Genomic DNA, 23,803 nt, shown 5'->3' with positions numbered 1-23,803 from the left:
CTGTGAGGCCACAGTAGGGAGCACTGAAGTCCTTTTTGATGATAATGCTTGATCCCTCTGTTCTCGCTGTCACTGGGCCTAATGCTTTTCACTTTAGTTCTACGGCCACTCACTCAAGTGCCCGTGCACGTGTGAGCTCACACACACGCACACACTCGCACAATATCCGAGGTGGCAGGATTGTGCGCGTGCTTGTAAGTAGTTATTACAAACTGATGGAACATATGATATGATAGTCCAATAAAACATTGCGTGTGAGTGTATCATGTTTCAGAAATTAGTATCTATTCATGTGTGGTAATTTGGTCGCTTTGGCAGCAATAATTGTGTATTTGTGTGATTAAGACAGCAATCAGAAAGTAATGACACTTAACTGTGATTTATGAGAATGGATGAAATTTCACAGCTGAAAGGTGGCAGGTTAAACAACATTGACCCGCCAAATACCAAGAGAGATTTAAACAAAGGCCAGAGCTATTACATCAGCTAAACAAGGGGGCTGGAGAGGAGAGTGGGATGTGTGTGTCACGGAGCTTTGGACAGCATGAGGTGTCTGAAGGTCATATGTACAGAGGCGATGATGAGGTTACTGTACTTACTTAAGGAGAGAAAACTAAGAAATTGCTCTTGGTTTATTAAACAGATCCACTGGATTTTTAACTGATTTTTGACGACGCAAGGAGGAAATGTAATCACCACACTAGCTGCGTGGCTTTACCCACAACAGTATTATTCAGTGTACATCTACAGAAGAAAAGCAGCACTCTGCCCAATACCGATTAAAGGCTTTTTCCTCCCACCGGGCTCCACGCTGGTTTGGGTTCATTCAATCTCAGCCTTGATTACTCGATTGGACTTATTGATTGAAGGGGAACTTTAATGACCTATTATCTCAAGTGTTAATCAGGTGTCGGCAGACAGCTCTCTGTGGGACTGGGCAGGGCGGAGGGCCAGAATGGACAGAACTGGCTGGACTCCTGCCGCTCGCATGAGTCAAGGGGTTGAGCAGCACACAGTGCAGACGCGCCGCTCGACAAGTTTCGCTCTGGAGCGCAGTCTGTCCACCGCTGTGTCATCAGCTTTGCTTTGCCCAGGTCGTCAATGACTCAGATGTTTTGGTGCATTTTTGTAACACGCTCATTCTCACTCACTTCATCTTCCCCTGTTGCAGTTTTACCACCCTGTGAATTACCTCGAAATGAGAAGGAAAGGAATTGAGATATAAAAATGGAAACCTATGCGTGCTCTTTGAGGTGTTCTCATTTCATTTGGTGTCTACGGAATAAAAGCAGTTGCTAATGTTATGTAACTGTGTTAACCTTGTGGAATATAACTCATTGGAAAGGCCAGTGGTTTTAATAGGAATAAGGCCCACTGCATTAAATTGAGTTTCTCATCGTAGTTTGGAATTAAATCCCTTTCCAAATGTGCATAATGCACTTACACTGGTATATGGGGTCAACCTTTCCCTCACTTTAATTTATTTCTCTAAACTGGCTTCATCAAGAATTAAAATTATATTTTAACTATGGGGCATTTTGAGGAAGTATCAATAAGGAACCTGTCTGTGCTTTGTTTAATATTTGCTTGTTATGTGAGAAAGCGTAGTTTCCTGGTATTTGTCTGCAAATGCAATTGCTGCCATGTGTGATTTTCTTTGTCAGCTTGCTCTTGAAAAATAAAAACGAGTTGTTGTTGCAGTGTTAAAGGGAAGAATGAAATCCTTGTAATTGCAAACCCTTGTCCGTAATATGCAACTGTAATTTCACACGTGACTTAAATGCCTTGTAAGACGTTTCGTCTCTAGTAGTTTTTCTGTTGATATTAGCAGTCACACTTCCTGTGAAAAACCAGTGAGACTGCTACATGTCTAAGTTACACCTGTCTGCATCACCTTCTGTCTCCAAACTAAATCTCCCAGTGTCCCTCCCTGCCCCACATCTCCCACTGCATCCCTCACTTTAATTATCTCCCTTTTCAATCCCAGCATCTTCAAGTCTCATCAATGCTTCTTAATTTCCATCAATACCACTGCAGCCTAAGCTCTCCACACCTGTCCAGTCACCATGGCAACCTCACCTCTGACAGCAAAGAGCTCTGTAAGACATGGCATGCTGTATTCCCCCTGATTAGATATTGATTAAGCTTTTGTAATAAATAATAGGATCAAAGGGATTGTGTAGCTTTGCTTACCCAGGTCTTCTTCACACTTTCATTTAGTTATAAGCTTTTGTTATTTGGGAATCTGCATGTTAAGAGGGATGGGATTGAAATCTGCCAGCCTTTGTTATTGCCAATCAGAGCCTACTTCATATTCTTTATAATCATTTTTAAAAAGAAGTGGAGAAGAGGAGGCACAATGACTCTTCTATGCAAATCTGCAATTTACAGACAATGTTGACAGCACATTCAGGTTTCTGAGTGGCGTAGCTTATGCTTAGTGTTTGTGACATGTTTCCCCTTAAAGAACATGCTAATTGGCCCGTTGGAGTGTGCAGAGGCTTGAGTGTCCCTAATGGATGCATTGATAGATTAATGGGCGATAAAAGTCAAATGCTAAATGCATGGTAAGTGACAAGTGATAAGTCAATATGGTAAATATTTGTATAGGACATAGTTAAGAAGTAGAAAGGCCATTATTCATAATAACCTACATACAAGCCATTCCTTGGCATAATGAGGCATATGGCATGAATTTAAAATCGGATGAAAGAAATGGTCTAGAGTGCATTTCTGTCAATTATATAAATTATAAAATAAGGGTTTCAGCTGCAAAAGTATCAGGGAGACATGATGAAATTGGTTTGCTTTATCATAATTCCATTGAATCTGTATTTTATCTGAAGTAAAATAGCAAATATTATCATCTAATGATAATGATGCATGTGCAGCTGCCAGCTTTAATTGAAGGTACAGTTTGGAAAGATGCTAAACGTCTAACACAGAAATTAGACAATTCAATTTGCAATTTTGTCGTCACCAATGGGTATTACTTTGGCTACCTGTGCAAAGCAGACTAAAACAATTTTTTTTAAAAACACTGCAGGCTTTTTGATGTACTCTGTGTAAAGAGCAGTGTTTGAATTGGCCACATTTGTTGATCTGAATGAAGTTATTCTAAAATTCTAAAGACACATTTGCCTGAGGACACTATAGGATTGAGACAGATATATCTTTTAAACACCAGTTGTGTGCCTGTGTTGTCAACTGCAATATTTGAGCTTCGTAAAAACAAACTCATCCCAATCACAACCGCCAATAAAGTAAATACACACAAGAAGCACTCCAGGCAGACAGAAGGTTGTGTGTTTGTCAAACGTATACTGAAGATTTAGAGGGATACAAGCTCGAGAGAAGTGAGAAAAACGATTTTTCATTTCCCACACAGAGTAGTGGAAAATTGAGGATAAATCCAGGAACTGCAAAGACCCATGTTTGGAACAATCTGACCTTTTTTTCTTACAACTCAAACAAGGATAAAGACAACAACATGTAATAACTTTCCCCTATCCAATCCATACTTCATGATTATCCCTCACTCCAAAACATTGGAAAAATGGAACTGTCAAAAGAGTCTTGCTGTTCCATTTTCTTTCCCTCGGCCCCCCTCCTGGAGACAAACAAACAAACCCCTGTTAGCACATTTCATTAGCTTTAGGGGTTACAGAACAGATTGAGTATCGACAACAGTGGCTGTGGAGGCTTATGGCTCAAAGGCAACAGTAGAGGAAAATCTCAGGGGTAGGAGATGCAATCGAAAGGACCAAAATAATTCAGAAGGACTCACTCGAGGAACAATCCAGTTTGTCATGTGGAATCATGGAGTGTCTGCAGTACAATGAGAAAGGGTCCCTGGAGACTCGGCACGGGAGTCAACATGTGAATAGCCAAGAGTTAGTGCCCCAACTGGCCACTCTTTGCCTTTTTATCACCTACAAATTTAGCAACCATAAATCTGTTTCCACACCAATGCTACTACAGTGACGCACCCAAGAGGCCCATACACTAGAAATGATGTTTGGTGTCTTGGGATGATTTGATCATTGATGTTCCCTGGGGTATCATACTCTGCTCTGGGAACAATTAGTGTCAGGGAGTGTTGATGTTTTCCCCCTCTGGTGATGGACAGTTGTGGCTGCCGAACATTGTTGAATCATGTTGATTTGCAGAGAAACAAGTTAAATTATCTCACGCACTGTGCACAGGGGTTAGTTGGGAGATACAATCTTGTAATAGGTTATGAGGCGGTAACTGGTCTGGTGACTGCTGAACCCCTCTGAGGGTTAACGAGGGTGGAGGAGACTCAGGGCTGTAAAAAGGACACTGAACATAGGCTTCAATGTGACCCGACCCGTCCTTATCGTAACGTCGCTGTCGATAAAAGGCAGCATGAGGAAAACCTCTGGTTAATCGATTGACCTCCTGCTTCATATTCACTGACAATAACCAGCAGCACCCATTGCACCTGATTTTGTTTCCACTGCAACACCTCCACGAGACAAGAGCTGAATATCCATTTCCCTTTAATCAATTCACAATTTATTCCCCTCCCTCCTCCAATCTCCCTTTCATTTATTATGCATTATTCGCCCTTTTTAAACGATTTTTCTACAAACCGTCTCATCTAATTTGGTATTCGGATATGGTTAGCGCTGTTAGCTCAATTAATACAATGACATGTCCTAAATACATTCTCCCCACAATCCAAGGGACAAGAGGATACCGAACGCTTCACATCTTCGCAAACAGGGTCATGCATGCACGCGATGATAGATCCAAACCTTTAGGAATTATTTAATCAAGCTAAGTGAATAGATAAAAAGGAAGGACAAAGCAGACTCAATCTTCTACAGGACTGTGCTTTATTTTAGTCTAAGCAGAATATAATGAACTAGAGAACTACAGAGTTCAGGAGCACTATGGGATCTATCACCCCGAATCAGGGAAACGGACCCGAGCCAACGCTATTTCAAATTACATCTCCGTTTCAGACAAAAAACAAAACAGTTTGTTCAAGTCAAATAATAAAAGAAAAGAGTATTTCATTTCTTGTGAATATAAATACCCAAATATGTTATGATTAAGAATGTTGCATGAGAACAAATGAAGAGATAGAGAAGCTGGGAATGTAATGATTCATGACACCAAGATCAATGGTGCAAAACCACCTATGACTAAATGTGAATTCTTTAAAGGCTCTCATTGAATGCTTGATTGGAGCAAACTGCTCAGTTAGCTGAGTTTGTTTACATTTTGGTCCTTGTAACCAATGGAAATGGAGGTGGATGACCACATCCTTTTTTTGTGTCAGAATGGGCTTGAGGCAAAACTGACTCTGGCAAAGGGTTTGTCTTTACAACAGATCTTTTTTTTTTTTCTTCTTCTTTTTTTTTTAACCTTTTTGAAGATAGAACATTTGGCATCCCCAGAATACAGTGTATCTGACCTCGCTCACAGGTAGTACTGTCAGAGAGAATAGGCTGGGTTTAAGGCATAATTCTCTCCTCACATTAACAGGTCAGCCTTACTTCAGTAAAGCAATGGGGCACTATCTACTGTTGGTACAAAATCTTCAATGAATGGAGTCACATTGGATAAGAAAATGTGGAAGAAACGTCCCATAGGTAAGAGCAGAGAAGATGAAAATCAGAAATGGTTACCACCAACCCTTCAATAAAAACAAAACAAAAAAGAAACAACACAATTACACTGTGACAGGGATAGACAAGAGGAAGAACATTCCAGGAAACCATTATTGGCTTTGAAGATAATGAGATATGACAGCATCGGTCTCAAAACCAATCTGACTGCAAAGTTTGATATTTTTTGTCTTTTTTGTTTTTTATTTTCTCAAAACAACAAAAGGCCTCAAATGAGATTCTTTTTGAACATGCAATGCTGATTCATTCAAACTCAGTTGTGCAATGGACTTTTTCTGAATCCACATGGCCAGTACCATCAATCATCCTTTTACAGTGCAGTTTGTTCAATTCTTGTATTGATTTAGGAGCTTTTAGGGAGCAAAGAAATCTCTTTGAACTTGCCCATCCACAAGGAATTTCATACAGGGATTGTGTGGCCAAAAACAAAAAATACAGACAAAAGAGAAATGAGCAACGGATATATCTGAATACACCTCATGACAATGGGTCTATCCCAGCTTCAGTAAATAATAACAAAACAAAAGAGCAAAAATAAAGAATCATTCACCAACATGAGTATAAAATCCCATTTTTGAACATCAGTGCTTCACTATACAAGAAATAACATAATTTCATCTTCTGTTTTGGATAAATTATTTCATAGGTTCCTTCTCTTAGTTTCACTGAAATATATTAACTATTCTTTAAATTTTTTTTTTTTTTTTAAACGTTTGAACATGATCTATTGTACGGCCTATAAAGAAGGTTCAACAGAATTGAAAAATAAGCTTTATTGTATGTACAGGAGTTATGCAGCTGTGTGGTCAGGAGAGCTGTGGCAGATTGGGTCGAGCCGGCAGGGGGTTCTGCTAGGGTTGACAATAAGCTCTCTTGTTTGTCCCCTTCCTCCAATCTCAGCCTAACCACCTACGTGTGGGTTCCACCACGTGTATTAAATGTTGGATTTCAAAAGTTATATATGTACATGTTGAACAAATTGTTACCTGGAGTTTCATTTTGTGAAACTAATTTCCTTGAATGTTGTAAAGCCCAAACTCAGTGTCGTGGTGGCTGATGCTTTTTTGTCGCACTGTGAAGCGGTAAGCATGCGGATAGACGAACTCTACTGTCACTGCCGTATCTGTTCATCAGCCCCAATTGGACTAATCCAATTACCGCACAGGCGATCTTTCTTCTGTCAGAAAAAAAAAAAAAATCATGACATGTCGGTGTACACAGAATCTTAATTATCGGATCACTCTGGGACTGTGCCTTAGGTTTGACACTAAGTCAAATACTGTCTAAGCCTTGGTCCGGTGCTTAGGGTTGTAGGATGCATGTTCAGAGCCCAATCTTTAGGGGCTTAAAATAACTAAATCTCTCCTAGATCCCTTCACTACTGTGGATACATTTTATAGTGACATCATTGTCCCACAGAGTTGGGCTTCTCAGCACAAGCTGCTATACAACTGTTTTCTGTTTTGTGTTTTATAGGCTATTTACATTAAGGAATAAAAAAAAGTCTTTGTCTTCATTACTTTCAGCCGTGTTGTTAAATATAATCGCATACCTCCAGCGATTAACTGCGTTTGTGGGTGGAAGATGGCATCTTTTTTTGTTTGTTTGTTAGTTTGTTTGTTACTTGTTGGAATTGGATGGTGATACTATGAATCCAAAGCACAATTTAGGTGGCTCATCAGCCCTTCTGCTGGCTCAGCATCCCCACAGTGGGACGCGTTTTTACAGCACTGACCTCATATTTGGGATTGTGCTCGACCTCCCTCCGGATAGGGTAAGGCAAGGCTCTGAACCTCTCCACTAATCATGATATCATAGCGCCTGATGCCCTGAGTATCGGGAGTGATTTTGTGGAGTTTCAGTTTAGCACACAGCACCCCCACCACCCAATGCTGGTTTCCACCTCCACCTTTTTCCATACAAAATCCCATCTCCACAGCAAAACCCTCTCTGTGCTAAAGTGAGATGACGGAAAAGCTCTTTTCCAAAGCAGCTATTAAATGAGAGGCATTAATTTCTTCCCTTCTGTCCAACAGGTTCCTTTAATTATCTCTCCAGTTTCAGTCAATTACATTTCACTTCCTTTCCTTGAAAATCACTGCTATTTTAGGGTGAGTGTTATGCACCCAGGGGGTTGGAGACTTGTAGACATGCTCTAGCAGTTTGCTGCTCAGCCCGCCATTGGCTGGGGCCCGCTAAGGATACATGCTCCTCTAGAGGACTGACCTCATGAGCAGTGGTTGTGGCAGCTGAGGAAATAGATATTCTATGTATATACCTCCAATTTCTCATTTAATGATACAAGGTCAGATTGGGTGTATGCATCAGTGGCAGAGAAGCCAGTGATCTGAATACTCACTGCAAGAGAACTGGCTAAACTTGTGCTCCAAACTACTTGTTGTGAGATGTTACATGAACGCAGCATGGACGCAGAGAAGAGAAGCCATACGCTTTTGAGGGTGTGGACATAATGTCTGACATTGCTTTGTAAGTTTATCTTTGAATACTAAATGTTATACTCTTACAATTAATTTGATTCATACTAATTCATTTAGGCTGTGTTGCCACATTACATTTTCTTTTTGTAAATTAGAGGACAAAAATGAAATTTTGGCAACAGCTTGGTGAATGCCTGCTGGGTTGGCATTTGTCACTGCTCTTAGAGCTGAAACATGGCGTGGACTAAAGACCAGACTGAGGCAGGGTAGGGTGAGGCTGTTGTCCATAAATTGGGGAATGGAAAGGTCTAAAAACAATATTGTCTTGTTTTGGAGCTTCATATCTAATTCCGTTATCAATGCGTGCCATTTCATTAACATCCTCCCTGGGGTGTACAGTTATTACCTCCCTTGTTAAAAGGGTTGAAGTGCTGATTTCACAATGCCTAATTTAGCCCTGGCATAGCAGAGATGCTACATGAACACTGCACCGTTAGCCAAGCAGACAGCAGGATACTAGGCTAGGCTGCGTTTTGGCTCATTGGGGATTCAACCTGCCATTAGCAGTAAGGACTAGTACAGCATCTGATACAAGACAAGGTTCATGTTCAGCCTGAAAGAGCCTCACTCGCAGAATGTATTCTAAAGATGGCCGAGACAAGCACAGGAAATTTCATTGCTCATGGAACATTAGATTTCCCATCGATTAGTTCAGCTTCACATGAATAATGAGCACAAACGGTTTGCAGAACATGGCTTTGTTTTGACCTACTTCACGGCACTACAATTTGTGTAGCTTCCTGCATTTCCACCTAAGTCTGACAAGGACTGAGGGAGGAGGGCTGGGTTTTACCCTACTTTTATTTTCAAATAGCTGTCACTTTAACAGCATCATTTTAGAATCTGAAAAACTACTGTTCTTCACAAATATTTTTTCAGCCCTGAACAATTCTGTGCTTTGCTGGTGTCCCAGCAGGGATACAAGCAAGAGAGAGAAAGTGTAGCGCAAGTTATTTTGTAAAAAACAAAAAATGGTGGTGTCTGAAGAGCTACAATTACATGCTGAAAAAAGAAGCACGCAACACAGGGCTCACTGCAGCTGCTTCCAAAGAATTGAGGATTTCCAGCAACATGGTTGGTTTTGAAACCAATTTATAAGCATTCATTTCATCCTCAGGTCTCTTTTAAGTTCTGGTAATCTACTTGGTATTGTTACTACCTTGCTATGATACGGAAGTTTTTGTCCCACGTCCTCCTTCGCCTCTTTGGGTAAATTCAACAGTATTATTGGTGCCAGGTCAGCTGTTAGCAGCCTTGCCAGGGAGTACGCACAAACATAATTCTCTCTAATCTTCCTGCTGTCATCCATGTGCATGCAGGGGACCATCTCTCCGTCATTTGGTCCAAGTGATTATCCCGGTGATTTTTCACTTGGTTGCTGCTAATGTATAGAGGCTGGTGATTACAGTGTGATTAGAGAGAAAGGTGAAATAGCATGTCTAATACGGTGCAAGAGATAATTGAAGGGTAGTGAGCACAGACATTAGCCAGGTTCGAAAATGCTGTTCCAAGGGGAGAGCGGCTGAACAGTTGGGCTGAGGTTTGAAAAGGGATGGCTGCTCTTAGGACAGGAGATAGAGAGGGTGTAGATGGCACGCTGATATCAAATCAAGACCTTCTGCTTATGCAAATGACAAAGAACAGTAGTGCATTGTAGGGCTGGGCAATATATCAGTAGTATATCGATATTGTGATACAAGATTAGATATGGTAGAAGTGTTGTCTTTTCCTGTTTTTAAAGGCTGCATTACAGTTATGTCATTTTCTGAATTTACCAGACTATTCTAGCTGTTTTATTATTTGCCTTTACCCACTTAGTCATTATATCCACATTACTGATGAGTATTTGTCAAAAATCTCATTGTGAAAATATTTTTGTGAAAGCACCAACGTTCAACCTTAAAGTATCGATATCGAGGTCTTTCGTCCAAAATATTGTGATATTTGATTTTCTCCATATCGCCCAGCTCTAATGCATTGAAGAATCTGCTGGCACATTCACCCAGTGAGAATTGGTCTTGTCTGCGTTTCTCTCTAAAAGAAAAAGCTGGAGAAAGAGGGAGGGAACGGCAAGGAGGAGAGTCTCTGTAGCAAAGAGGAACTGGTGGGACTGGAGCCCATGGTACCAGTCATGATTGAACCCTTTAATCCTGTTCTTTAAAAGCATATAGCATACAGCACAGATAATATTTGTCACCAGGAGCTTTATCAAATTCAGATTTTCTTGATTAAGTCATTAGGCATCATCCATAAAGCAACAGTTTGAAGGATCTCTATGTCATGTTTGGTTATTGACTTCCTCTCTTTACTTCCCTCTCTCCTTCTTGCCCAGCCATGCCTCTTGCTGCCAGCTGCCGGCGCTCAAGGGGCTGGTGTATGGATATGAGCTGGTGTTTAACAGAGAAAATTGGGAAGTGTTTAGAGTGACTAAAACTGTATCGCTCCTCCCTCTAGACTCATTCCAAACATATTGAGAGAGGAGCCTGTATCCAGAGCTCTAAGACAGTCCAAAAAAAAGGCTACAGGACTCTAAATCAAGACGTGACAGTACTGGACTGCTTTACTCTGACCTGCCTGGCGTCAGTGTCAGAGAGGCTACAAGCGAGCTGAATGATGAAGAGTGACTGTTATATCTAATTTAGATATAGTCTGTTTAAGCAGTAGCTTTTCCCCTCCGTAGGCTGTATGTATAATATATGAAGGAGGAGGTCAGGGAACATGTTAATAGTGGAATTTACATTATATTTGACAGAGCTAAATGAGCTCTAAAAGCCTGCACTCCTCTCCCATCAATACTGTAAATCGAGTTTGTCTTCAAAGAAATGTTTGTTTGTATCTGCCGAGAGACAAGAGGCAATTTATCTCAATCTGGAGTTTTGCAGCAGCTCCAGTGGAAACACATTTCCTTGGCATGTCACTTATATAAGTCCTAGTTGTTTACGGGCATACTTTGTTTTTTGACAGAATTCCATAATGCCATAGGGGCCTTTTTCATTTGTATACTGAGTTCATTCTGCTGGCAGTTTCAGTAGCTGTCGCCTTACTCCTCCCATTCTGTTACCATCATGACCGTGCATTTGTCCAGCTCTCTTAGTAGAATCCTCACCCTTTAACAATTTGTGGCTTCATGATTCACACTCCTTGTTGCAATACAAAAGGTCAAGAAAAAAACCAGAAAAAAACAAAAGACACCCCAATGTCCATTTTGCTTGGTCTTTACAGTGGATTGTCGCTTGAACACAAAAGGCTTGTGAGAAGCCTTAAATGTCTGCACCCTGTCCAGCACAGACATGAGTAAGTTCTGTCTTTTTTTTCTCTCTTGTCATTCTTTTTTTCTTCTTCTTCTTCTTCTTCTTCTTCTTCTTCTTCTTCCAGAACAGTCTGTTCATAGCTGTCAGAGAGTGTGGTGACTTATACATCATGATGAGCGAGATATCCAGTGGCTGATACCTTAACATCCAAGAAAAAGAGACTCGTTGCGTACAGGGGCAGATGAAAGTCCCCCCCCACCCCCACCCCCTTTTGCCCCCTTTTCATTACGACTTCAAGTATTTTTTTAAACAACAGCAAAAGTTAGCAAATCTACATTTTTTTCTACTCTACTCTACTATTCTACAACCTGGTGCTAAATCAGCATCCAGAGCAAAAGATTAGCCCCTATACTATGATGCCATGTCTTTTTTGTTTATACATTATTTCCATTTTCTTTTATTCATACTTACAGTAGGCCACTGGATATTGATTTTAATGATTTTTTTGACTACGAGTAAATTGTAATACTTGCAGCTACAAGGTATGAGTTTTTAAATATATATTTATATATTTATATATTTATATTCTTTTAAAAAGCGTTTAGTCCTTTGGTCCCTATTTCCTAAGGAATGATGCATGTAAATTATCCTGGATTCTCCTCTTCTCTCTTCTTCTTTTCGTTTTTCTTCTTTGATCCAGAGCTTGCCCTGTCACAGAGCACAACACCTGTGTAGGCACAAAAACCAAAATGGCAGCAGGCTGGTGTGTGTGTTTGTGTGTGTATGTGTGTGTATGTGTGTGTACGTGCGTGTGCACGCATGTGTTTGCGTCAGTACTTGAGTTGGCATTTGCAAGTATTTATACATGTACAAAGTAGTTTTTTTTTTTTTCATTTTTCATTTTTTTAAGTGTGGCATCTAAATGTGTATGTTTGGTTTGTTATCTGTGTTTATGTGTGTTTATCTATATCCTGTGTCAGTATGCATGCTTTGAGCATAATGAGTTTCTATAAAGGTTTTTTTGTTTGTTTTTCCCATCATGTCTAAAAAACAGCAGCAAAAAGTTGGTCTCTGCAAAAAATCTTCTTTCACAGACGCCAAAGCAAAACGGAAAAAAGAGGCATTTGCGAAGACAAAAAACAAAACAAACAAAAAAAAACAACTCTGGGATCCCTCTCTCAGTCACCCAATCTTTCAGCGGGTTTCCAGCAGGATCAAGGGACCACGCTTCCTTCATGATATGTAGCAGAGCAAGAAGTCTTTGTACTTTTACTGCACTTGTGGAAATAAGGTGTTGTGGCCCTTCATCCTGTGACACAGAGAGAGAGAGAGAGAGAGAGAGAGAGAGAGAGAGAGATGGGGGAGAATAAGGAGAGTGGATTCAGTAAGGCTGTGGTAACATGCTCAGGGTTGCTGGCTCCTGGTTATCACACAGACTGACAGGCACAGCCAACAGCATGAGAAACAGACGGGGAGGAGAAAAAAATAGAGGAGTGTGTCAATCACAACCAGAAATAAGTGGGCTAGAGGTGGGGTGGGAGATTTGTGTTTTAACCATATGCAACCGACATCTACACTGTGACAGCACTAATCCAAGGAAGGCCTAATTTGAACTGACTACATCTCCCGGCTTGAAAGGAAATACTGCTGAATGTTGCCTGAGATGTCGCTGTCAGTCAATGTATTGTTAATTCATTACAAACTACCAAAAGAACAAGAAGGAAACAAAGAAAAGAATGTTGAAATTGTGTAATCCTTGTGACAGAAAAAAAACGGATGGTTGTCCAATGTGAAAAAAACTACATATTTCAAGAAATTGCGACGGATTAGGTTCCAATGAAAAAAAACCAACGTAGCGTCTCCCCTGCGTTTGTGTTGACTTAAAACACTGCACTGTCACTAAATATGTTCATGCTGCCAAGCTTTGGATATAAAATGTCTAGTTTGAAGCCTATCACCCCTAATGTGGTGTGAGCTACAATGTGGGTGAAGAAAGGCTACGAAATCACAGCAAATCACTCTCTGGGTGCGAACATGAAAGGGACTGACTTTGGGACAGGAACACGTGTACCAAGACGCTCTGTGTTCTACCTTTCCGTTCCTGTAAATGAGCTTGTTACCATTTCATAATAGATTTCCTTTTTCGATGCAAGAGTGGGGACGCTGGATTATTTCTTATGTGTGCCAAAGCGAGCCCAGACATTAGCAGCATAAAGCAGTCCCGATTACAGCTGCTCTCTTTTATATGCCACTTGCGCATAAACATCTACCACACGGCATAAACACACAGTGGCTTTTAAAATAGACCTTTTTTTTTTCTTTTTCTTTTGCCAGCACTATGCCCTCCCCCCACACCGCCACCTACTTAGATGTCTCCGTAAAAGACACCTGGCAGTTAAGAGGCATAGTTGGTGCCAGAAAGACCTTATCCCTCCCGGCTTGCCTGGCTAGACACCCCCTGAGTTCATTGGATAGACTATGGGAGTGAGAGTCGCCTGCAGGGCTTCTGAAAGAATAGAGCAGTCCGAGTTCGATGAAAACGACTAACTCTTATCAGGGTTTTGCCTGCAGGGATAGAAACAAACTTGCAAAGAAAGGACCCTTTTCACTCTGAATTCTGTTTGCTGCCTTTTTCTTTTTACAGACCGAGTAACAATTATCTCAGATACAAACCACAAAAATATAAGAGCTAATTTATCTGGCGACATAATCCTATTACAAAAACAACATGCAGTAGCAAATACTCGTCCCAGGTATTTGTATTTCTGTAATATTCCACTCCCTGCTTATACAGTACATCTATGGTGGACAGATTTTGGCCATGTGGGTCTGCAGCTCTGCCTGCAGCTCTGCTATCACGGCGCAATTGGTTTGCACCCTCATAAATAAATACATGGGAAGTGATTCTCATGTTAGGCAAACAAAACAATCTTGCAGAAGTACTCCCTGTGCAGATGGAATCCATGGAGAAGTGGAGTGTCAACATTTGCCTGTGCTCTCTGTGGGAACGGTGGATATTTAATTGGCTACACAAACATAGGGTCATCTTGGCCATCGCTCAACTAAACAGCTGTCGATCGGGGGGAGAAAAAGGTCCTTTTTTGCAAAGATTTAGACTTTCATTAAAGGTCCCATGGCATGAAAATTTTACTTTTTTAGTTTTTTTTTAACATTAATATGCGTTCCCCCAGCCTGACTATGGTCACCAGTTGCTAGAAATGGTGATATGTGTAAACCGAGCCCTGGGTATCCTGCTCTGCCTTAGAGAAAATGAAAGCTCAGATGGGCTGATCTGGAATCTTGCTCCTTATGAGGTCATAAGGGGCAAGGTTACCTCCCCTTTCTCTGCTTTGCCCGCCCAGAGAATTTGGCCCCTCCCTTCTCCTCAAAAGCTACAGACTGAGAAATGGCACATTTTAAGGAAAGCTCATTGTGGGACTGGCTCTAGTGGCTGTAATTCTGCACTGAGGCTTAATTTTGGGAAAGAGACTTCCGATACAGTATTAGGGGACCACTAGGGTCTATATAAAAGCATCCAAAGAGCATCATGTCATGGGACCTTTAACAAAAACAATAGTTGTAAATGTGAAGAAATAAAGAAATAGAAAATACAGGACATTGATACACATGAACCCCACAAGAGAAGTAAAACATCACAAGGGAACACGGTACAATAGCACAAAAGGGTTAAAGGCCACTTCCAGCTATAATCAACCAGTAAGCACGTCAGTTACATTATGTACAACAGGTACTAGCAAAGAAAAGGCATCGTTTTACTGCACTCCACAAACTGCCAATATACAATATACATCATATATATATACAGTATATATAAAAGGAGGGCAGAGTATAAAGAGATAGAGTTTAGAGATATCAATCAACGCCACGTCATGCAACGCAGTCACAGTCCCACCACATGACGTCATCCAAAAGAAAATGACACCATGGGTTCAACTTACAGCTGTGGGAACTTGGCCCCATGACAGGTGTGTGGGTGGGGGGGTGGGGGAGGGGGATGTGGCTATAGCGGAGAAAGGCCACCTCACACTGTGATTGGTCATGTCAGGTTGCCAGGTTGGTGGGAGTGCAAAAAAAAGGGAAAGAAACAGTGGTATTTTCTTTTCCTTAAGTTAGATATTCAAAGCATCCTTTCCATATGTATTCCACATTCACTTATTCGGCCCGACAAATCAAATGAGGTTATTATGATTATTACCATAAAAACTGAAAAAATAAAGAATTGACAAGTAAAAGAGAAATAACAGAACTAATAATCTCACACGGCACAAAAAAAGTCCCTTTTCTTGTATATAAATAAATATTCTCAGGCTGACAACATTTGCAGGTTAAAAGGTTGAATTGATGTTTTTATACTCACAAAGATAACCCTTAAGGCAGAAATACATATTTTAGAAACTTGTCCTGTCTACAGTAATTGGATTTGCCTTGCATTGTTTGCTATGAGGGTGGCCGTACAGTGAGTGCTTCAGCTTTTTTTGCATTAAGTTTATCTTTAAGACACAGAACGCAATTTCCGAGTAGCTGGGCCCCTGAGACCAGCGGAAGAGAATGCTGTCTGATCGCGTTTTTAATTCAACTTCAAAGCGAAATCGTCCGTATTCAAGGAAAAAAAGGGGCACTTCTAAAGTTATCTACATGTTAAAGTTTTACCTAAGGAACACAGAACAGTCATCATTCAAGTTATATTGTTATAATGCACTTGGATTTAGAAAATTAAACCGTTACTGTTGAACTTAACTCATTTTAGTCTTTTGCTCAAGAACTCAGTGTACTGTCTTCTGCATCACAAGGCAATCAATGAAAAGGAGAAAAAAAGTTCTTTATAGTAGATTGGTCAAATATTTCAAAGCCAACTTCTTTAAAAAAGATCCTGCATGGTTTTTAAGAATCTATAAACAAAGAGCCGGCTTCAGAAGCCCCACTAGGGTATTTTGTCTTTAATGTTTTCATGGGATTGCTCTTGGTTTTGGTCTATTGGTTTTCCTTAACTCAACAACAGAAGTGATGTAATAACAGAAAATGGATTGAACACACAGTCTTACACACACACACACACACACACACACACACACACACACACACACACACACACACACACACACACACACACACACACACATACACTGATAAAATTACAGAATGTTATTGTGGACAATTTCAGTACTTCTCATCTCAATGACTGCCATGTCACTCAACGCTGTTGGAGGATATTTTCTATACCCTAGTGGGGCTTCTTCTTAGGTTGTCTACTTTGAAAGCCTCTCTTCAATTAGTAGGACACGGCTCTATTCAAAGGCTATCAGGCATAGATAAAGGAAGCATCTATCCTTTGTAATGCATACCACCTTCCATTAATGCCATCTTGTGGCTTTTAAAGAGTCTAGTCTAAAACAAACAAATGGTATTACCATGCTTTTATTTATGGAGGAATATAATCCAGGCTTATGTTATTGTAATGAAAAGTTGCCTAGCCAATTGGGCGAAGAGAGCATGCATCTATATTATTTTGCACTGGCAGCTGCACTTTGTAACAGATGGGTGATGATTCTTTCAATCAAGCCTGACACTGTGAAATTAGTCTTTATTGAAGGATGGTGCCACTTTAAGCAAACCTTCCACTTTATTATTGTGTATCAAAGCTCTGCCTTTTTAAGACCCAAACAAGGAAGTTTGATATTGGACATTTCTGGTAGCAGATACTTTGTAAGTGCATATTTTATAAAAGCAGCATCAATAACAAGTTTAAAAAAGCAGATACATGTTTTCTTTTCCGCAATGGATGAGCTCGATTTCAGGTAATATTTTCACTTTTGTTCAGTATTAAGTGCACTCTGTTGCTGTGGATTTGTAAAGCTGGCATAGTTTGAAGTTAACAGTTGTCATGTAGTGTTAAACAGATGTTTCCCCAGAGCAACACAACACATGTCCAACATGTTTAAATTGGCATTTGCAGTCATTGCATTCAATTCTGCTTTGCTACAAGGTTGCAGTGAGTCAAAAAGAGATAGGAGGGCATGCACTCAAAATTACCATACCACAACATTCCTATGCCATGTTTTTGCTATTTGTGAAAATTGGCAAACAATAAATGGCAGGATATGAAAATGGTTTATGTCTTTCAGTTGAGAAAAGATTAGTGAAGCCTCAGTTGAACTAACCAAATAGTGCTTTACTAGGGTTGGTGCTGTTTTCCACCATTATACAAGCCCCTGCAGTTTGTAGGGTGATAAGTGCTTTTCCATTAAGCATCTTTGTTGATGTATTTTTGTGAGCACAAACTTTTCTTTTAAACACTATGCATTTACTCATCACACTCATCAGTAGTCTTGTAAAAAGTTATTATTCCATAAATGTACTCTGTACTATTGTGCTAATACTATTGTGTAAAGGTTCAACTGAAAGGGCCTGTAGATTTATCTATGCAGCTGACAGGAATCTAACGCAGAGCTATTGTAGGAGTAAATTGCTGCTCTCTGGTTTTATGAATTTGTAGCTCAAACAACTTGCATCGATTCTAAACGCCATCTTCAGTAGATGGGTAATTATGCACAGCTGGGTATTGATGATGTCATCAATTTGCACAGGAGAGTCCTCCTACAGGTAGAAATTAGATTTTAAATCCCAGAAGAAACAAAAACAATTCTGTGGAGCAGGGCAACCTGACAAAATCTTAAGAGACTAATTCTGTGAAGAGGTCCATCAAGAAACAAGTGCCTAGACACTTTCATGGCTATATATATTTTTTTTAACACTTTGATCTGCAAAATATATTTTCCATGTCACATCAGGGCTCATGGCGTGAAGTCAGATCATGACTAAAGAATTATATTAACTGTTTCCCTAGTTGGCCATATTTAATATTGAACTAACTAATGTATGCACTTTCTAGTTTTATTAGTCTGTCATGTTAATACATGTAAATTTCAACAGAAAGTATTTTATGCAAATGATGCATGATGGGCTTTCTACTGGATGGAAGACTAGTGAGTTAGTGCATTTCATTTTCCTCTTGTTTCATCTTGCCTTGCAGATTTTAAATTGTATTTTATTTTTTTAAGCTTTTAGTTAAAAAGCAGAAAATCATCCTACATAGATTTAAATTCTAAAGAATATTCATCATGTTTGCATAATAGTTAAATGCCCTTTCTGCAGCAATAATAACTAAACTATCTAAATGAAGAAAACAGTTTGGTTTGAGAACCGGCATGGCAGAGAATGGCACGGCGTATACTAGCATGGGTGTTACCGTACCTGGGTATGGACAGCAGACGAGTCAGTAAGGTCGGTTGGCATCCTTTGGCCGCTTTAGCTGCACCTTCAGCCTCTTCATGCCTATCTGAAAGCCGTTCATGGCCTGAATAGCGGCTTGAGCACTGGATGGGTTATCAAAACTCACAAAGCCTAAGACAAGAACACAGAACAGGAGAGAGATGAGGGCAGAGAAAAATGGGAAAATGGAACAACATACAAGGGCAGAAGAATGGGGGAGAGATGAGAGAGGAACAGGAAGATGAAAAAGGGAGAGGGAAAGAGACGGGGAGAAAAGACAAGGCGAGATGAAAGGAAAAAGAGAAGGGGAGAAGAAGAGCCTTTTTAACTCTCAACAATGACACAACAATAGCTCTTTGTTTTCCCTTTTCAACGGATTAATTGAAAATCTTTGAATTAAAAAGATTACACAAAACACCACAAAGAGTAATAACACAGATATTAAAAATCAAACGAAGAAGATCCATTAGAAACCGCGAGTTTAACTTGAACAGAGGACAAAAAAAAAAAAAGGTGTTCAGAGATTAGAGAGAGAAAAAAGGAGTCTCATGTTGTGTGAGGATTTTTAGAGCAAAGTCTGTAAATGTTACCTTAGTGTTTGAGTTATGCAAGAGTGGCAGGGCTCTGTGTGTGTGTGTGTGTGTGTGTGTGTGTGTGTGTGTGTGTGTGTGTGTGTGTGTGTGTGTGTGTGTGTGTGTGTGTGTGTGTGTGTCCATGTACGTGTGTGACTGAGCGTGTAGCTGAGTGAAGAGTAAAGGGCATGGGGGTCGTGACGAGATGCTAGGAGCAAGGTGTGTTGGACGGAGGTGCCTGCTGCTCTGAGTTATCACCTGGGTGTCGAGGCGGAATGAGCCCACAGCTTTCCACACCGGGACTCCTTGCCTGCTCTTATCAGACACCTCTGTGATTGACGGCCCGAATTTTCCGCCTGCCAGCTGATTTGATCACACCGCTATGGGTCCAATTTAATTTTGGGGGAGAGGGCAGGCTTTTGTCAGTGCAGGTGAGATAAGGCTGCTGCTTTTACAAACCCTTTAAACAAACTGAACAGGGAAGGGCCTGTCAGTTGGCAGTGATCCCCGTTCCAAAAACGCGCGCGCACACACACACACACACACACACACACACACACACACACACACACACACACACACACACACACACACACACTATCCCTGACTTTAACGAATCTCCATAGCTCACATTTACATCCACATGCCAAATAGGTGAAAGGATGCTGGGGGTCATAGTACGAGAAAGACTGCACTGCAATAAGTGTTTGAATCCATATACATTAAAACAAGTCTAAAAGCAGAATAAGATATTTGAAAAGGCTTTCAGTTTTAGCTGTTTTCTGGAGACAAAGTAACTGGCTGATGTTTCATATCTTTGATGGAGCACTGAGCGTGTGGTGCTATGAAATGCAATACCCGAGATGCTACTAGTGTTTGAGGTATGGCTCTCACTGCAGCCATCCATATTAGCAGAATGTCTGTATGTGTTGTAATGTTATGCATTTTTAATACAAACACACACAAACTCGCAAAAGTTATTTGGTGACAATGGGGAAAATTTAAGTCCAGGACCTGGTTGAGCAGCTGGGAATGCTACAGTATAGTAATATAGTATATTATATAAGTCTCACAATGCCATAAAAAAGTACTTACTATTTAGTGATGCTGTGCACTGATGCTTTTTGGTACTATGAAAACCCCTTTTCTGCACTATTGCAGGGGTGGCTTTAGTGTTGAGGTGAAGTCATGCTTCAAATATGCTTATAGGCTTTGACAAACTTTGTCCCCTGCTCTGCTGCAACTACCAAATAAATGCTTAAAAATAGTGCTACAACCTTTACTGTTTCAATACATTTCTATTCACTTTGTTTGGAATGATTATTTTACATTTGCAAGTGTTGATAGGAGATTTGCTTGTTCTTTTAAATAACATATGGCTTGAGGGTGGCTGTTAAAGAGTGAACGAGTAAACATGCTAAATTAACTGAGGATGGTGAATATGTGCCCAGTAAATACAAGAATGTACAGATGGAATGAACATGGGCAGGCAACTTTCCCCACATTAAAAATGGGAATGAAAAAAAAGAGTCATCTCGGCATATAGATTTGGTGGGCTGTCTCTTTTGAGTGTGTGTGTTTTATTCCATTCTTAGAGGACCTTTGGAAATTTTCAAGCTAAATCCAGCTAAGTCCACCTAACAACGTAGGCTTTGATCCCTTTTAAAAGTCAAGATTGAGTGACTAAATGCAGAGGATTAAGACTAATGTTATATCCATAGAGTCCCAGGTTAGATTAAACACAGTCTATATTCTCGAGGTTCCACTTTCGGGATTGCTCCGGTGCCGCAGGAAATACCGCCGGATGCATGTCTTTTTGCCAATGTCCATTTCCTTCTGCTTTCTTTGTGTTGGAATTTTAAACTCCGGTGTATTTATTTGAACTACGGTTAACTGCTCCTCAGATCTCTGCAGGGTAAATTGAGACCATACAGCACTCAACAGTGAGTAAATATAGGGTGTACACATTTTCCTTATGGATGTTCTGTCCCATCGGTGACTCAATAAAGCATCACTAACTAATAACACAGGCTGTTACCCACGTCACTGGTGGATTATCTTGTCATCTTAACCTTCTTAATTTTTTAATTGCTTTGAGTTGAAATGTTATACAAATCCTCAAGTCTTTTATTCACCTCACCTGCACAAGTGTTCGATATCACACCATGTCACATCATCATATCCATTTCATCTTAAAGCAAATAAAAAAACAGACATCTGTCTGAAATTGACAGTGATGCATCCCTTAAGAGTAAATACTCCAAATCCTACGTCAGAAATACATCCTTTAAAAGAACGTGCTTTGAGTGCTCCTACAGTGACCTTTTCATCATATTCAAATTTCCAAGCTTCTCTGTAAACTCTCCATCTCAAAGAGTGATGTCTGTTTATCTTCTCTCAAAATCCCCAAATGTAGTTTACCTGTGCTGCAGAGAAATCAGGCCATGTACGCATAGATGTTTTTTGAAACTCGCTAGAATTATTCTGTAGTGCCAAGCAATATTTCAGAGGTAGTTCATTTAAATGTATTAATAAAATTAACTAAATATTTAACAAACTTCATCTACTAGAGACTGATTTGCTGCTTTTTGAAACATTGTAAATAAGTTACTTTTAATTTTGTCCTATTCAAATTCACACTGCATTGCTTTGGAAATGATCTCCTCAACTAACAGTAAGGTCATTAGCTTTCTGTTAGTTTGTAAAAAAATTTAAAAAAAAAAAGTCTTTTTGGTATCTATCGTTGCAGTGTGCACAAGGCCAAGTGTGTACATTTTTACAGTGTACAATTCATCAGTCCATCCATCTACTTTTCTACATCTCTATACTGTATGTAGATATATATATATATATATATATATATATATATATATATATATATATATATATAATACAGTATACTGTATCTACACATGTATGTGAGTCTACAGTGGCCATTAACCACATCCTCAAGGCTAAACTCACATTTTTAAGATGAAGTGTTCCAAGTTCTTAGAGGCCTAATAACTTATCCCCCTTAATGCACAACATCATGTGCCTAATTTGTTAATGTCTTACAAAGGAGCCCTGGGGCATCTGCTATAAAAAAGTAGGGAGAAATGAGTGTGGGGGGAAATCCCCACAAAAGAATCATGGGTTAAATTGCTGTTTTTCAGCCAAGATCTTAATTACAAGCCGTGGAAAAATATAAGCCGGTGAGACTGATGAGGTCACCGCCCCTTTGCCCTTCCCCCGTGTTGACTGACGGATAGTGATAGCGAGAGGCATATGTTTCGAGGAGAGCACACAGAGGGAGAGAGAGTCCTGAGATGGACAGAATAAGACAGATGAGGGAAGAGAGGAAGAGAAAGCCTCATAGACGTGCCATGTTGAAGGGAAACTGAAAGAAAGCCAATGCTGAGAGAGTCTCTCTCTCTCTCTCTCTCTCTCTCTCTCCCTCCCTTTCCCTCTGCCTGTCTCCTGGGTGCTGCTGTCCAACTGAATCAACAGTATGGCCCACACCAGTCTATTATTATCTCTTTAAGCCCATGGATTCCACCTGCACCGCCTCCACCCTGATGAACTGGATTGCTGTGTGGGAAGCGGGAGAAAAGATGGGTGGGGTGGCGGGATGCTGCCAGGTTGCCTGGCTGGAGGACCTGGGGGGGTCTGTAAAAATGCTTTTCTCTTGGGTAAGGGAGTCTGGGAATGGCGGAGAAGGGGAGATGGATCCGGATTGTATTATTAATGGTGTGATAGAGTGATGAATAGATGTGTGGAGCGAAAATTGTGTAAAGAGTTTTGAGTCAGTAGCTATGTGATAAATTCATGGTGGGTTTGGAAATGTGTTGTTTTAGGCAATTCATGTCCACCTGTTCACACCACAATCTCCCCTTTCTATCACTGCATCCCACCTGTGTGATGGAGCCAGGGAGCACCTGTGCATTGCTTTGCTCACTTTTTTCTTGTTTCTTCTCTTCACTATTGTTTCTTCACTCACCAAAACATTTGCTCTGATTGGTCGCTCGGTCCACAAAGACTTTGGCAGAGATGACGTTGCCAAAAGGCAGGAACATTTGCATGAGTTCTGCATCTCCAAACTCCTGGGGCAGGTGATAAATAAACAGGTTGCAGCCTTCTGGCCCTGGTGATGAGAAAGAGATAACAGGAGGGTTACATTGGAAGCATAGGCAGTGACAGAGAGGCCATAATAACACATGTTGAAAAATGACATAATAAAGCAATCAAGACTATAATCCAAGCAGCATGGGAGTCTTGTAAACACCAAATGCTGATTATGTTTCATGTGGCGCAAATATTAGTTGTTTTAAACCTAGTTATTGTGGAGTGCACACACCTTAATCTTATTTTTAAAGAGTTACACACTTTAAAAGGTCACCCATGTAGTTTGTAACGCTCTTTTTGTGGCTTCCATTTGAAATCCCTTTCACATAACTGTATAGATATGTGGCACTGTAAAAAAAATATATAAATACAGTTAAATTTGACTATTATCTGAGGCAATTGGAGTGCACATGCAAACAGCCGCAGAG

General features: G+C 40.3%; 1 protein-coding gene across 11 annotated transcripts in view; it reads right to left on the bottom strand.

Moving 5' to 3' along the window:
* Positions 1–10,829: 10,829 nt before the first annotated feature.
* Positions 10,830–23,803, bottom strand: part of celf6 (CUGBP Elav-like family member 6) — a 137,042-nt gene continuing 124,068 nt past the window's right edge. For 10 of the 11 annotated variants that reach the window (XM_032522166.1, XM_032522193.1, XM_032522188.1 and 7 more), the window contains 3 exons: positions 23,251–23,394; positions 18,682–18,831; positions 10,830–12,718 (listed from right to left, as the gene is read on the bottom strand). In XM_032522166.1, the coding sequence (XP_032378057.1) occupies positions 18,704–18,831; positions 23,251–23,394 (272 nt within the window). In that variant the 3' untranslated portion in view covers positions 10,830–12,718; positions 18,682–18,703. Of the gene's footprint in view, positions 12,719–15,368; positions 15,457–18,681; positions 18,832–23,250; positions 23,395–23,803 lie in introns of all 11 variants that reach the window. The other variant, XR_004332883.1, reaches the window with a different exon arrangement.

This window comes from Etheostoma spectabile, chromosome 1, assembly GCF_008692095.1.
Source record: "Etheostoma spectabile isolate EspeVRDwgs_2016 chromosome 1, UIUC_Espe_1.0, whole genome shotgun sequence".
Lineage (NCBI taxonomy): Eukaryota > Metazoa > Chordata > Actinopteri > Perciformes > Percidae > Etheostoma > Etheostoma spectabile.
Note: the sequence above shows the minus strand (reverse complement) of the source record. Positions and strands in the feature narration are given on the sequence as shown.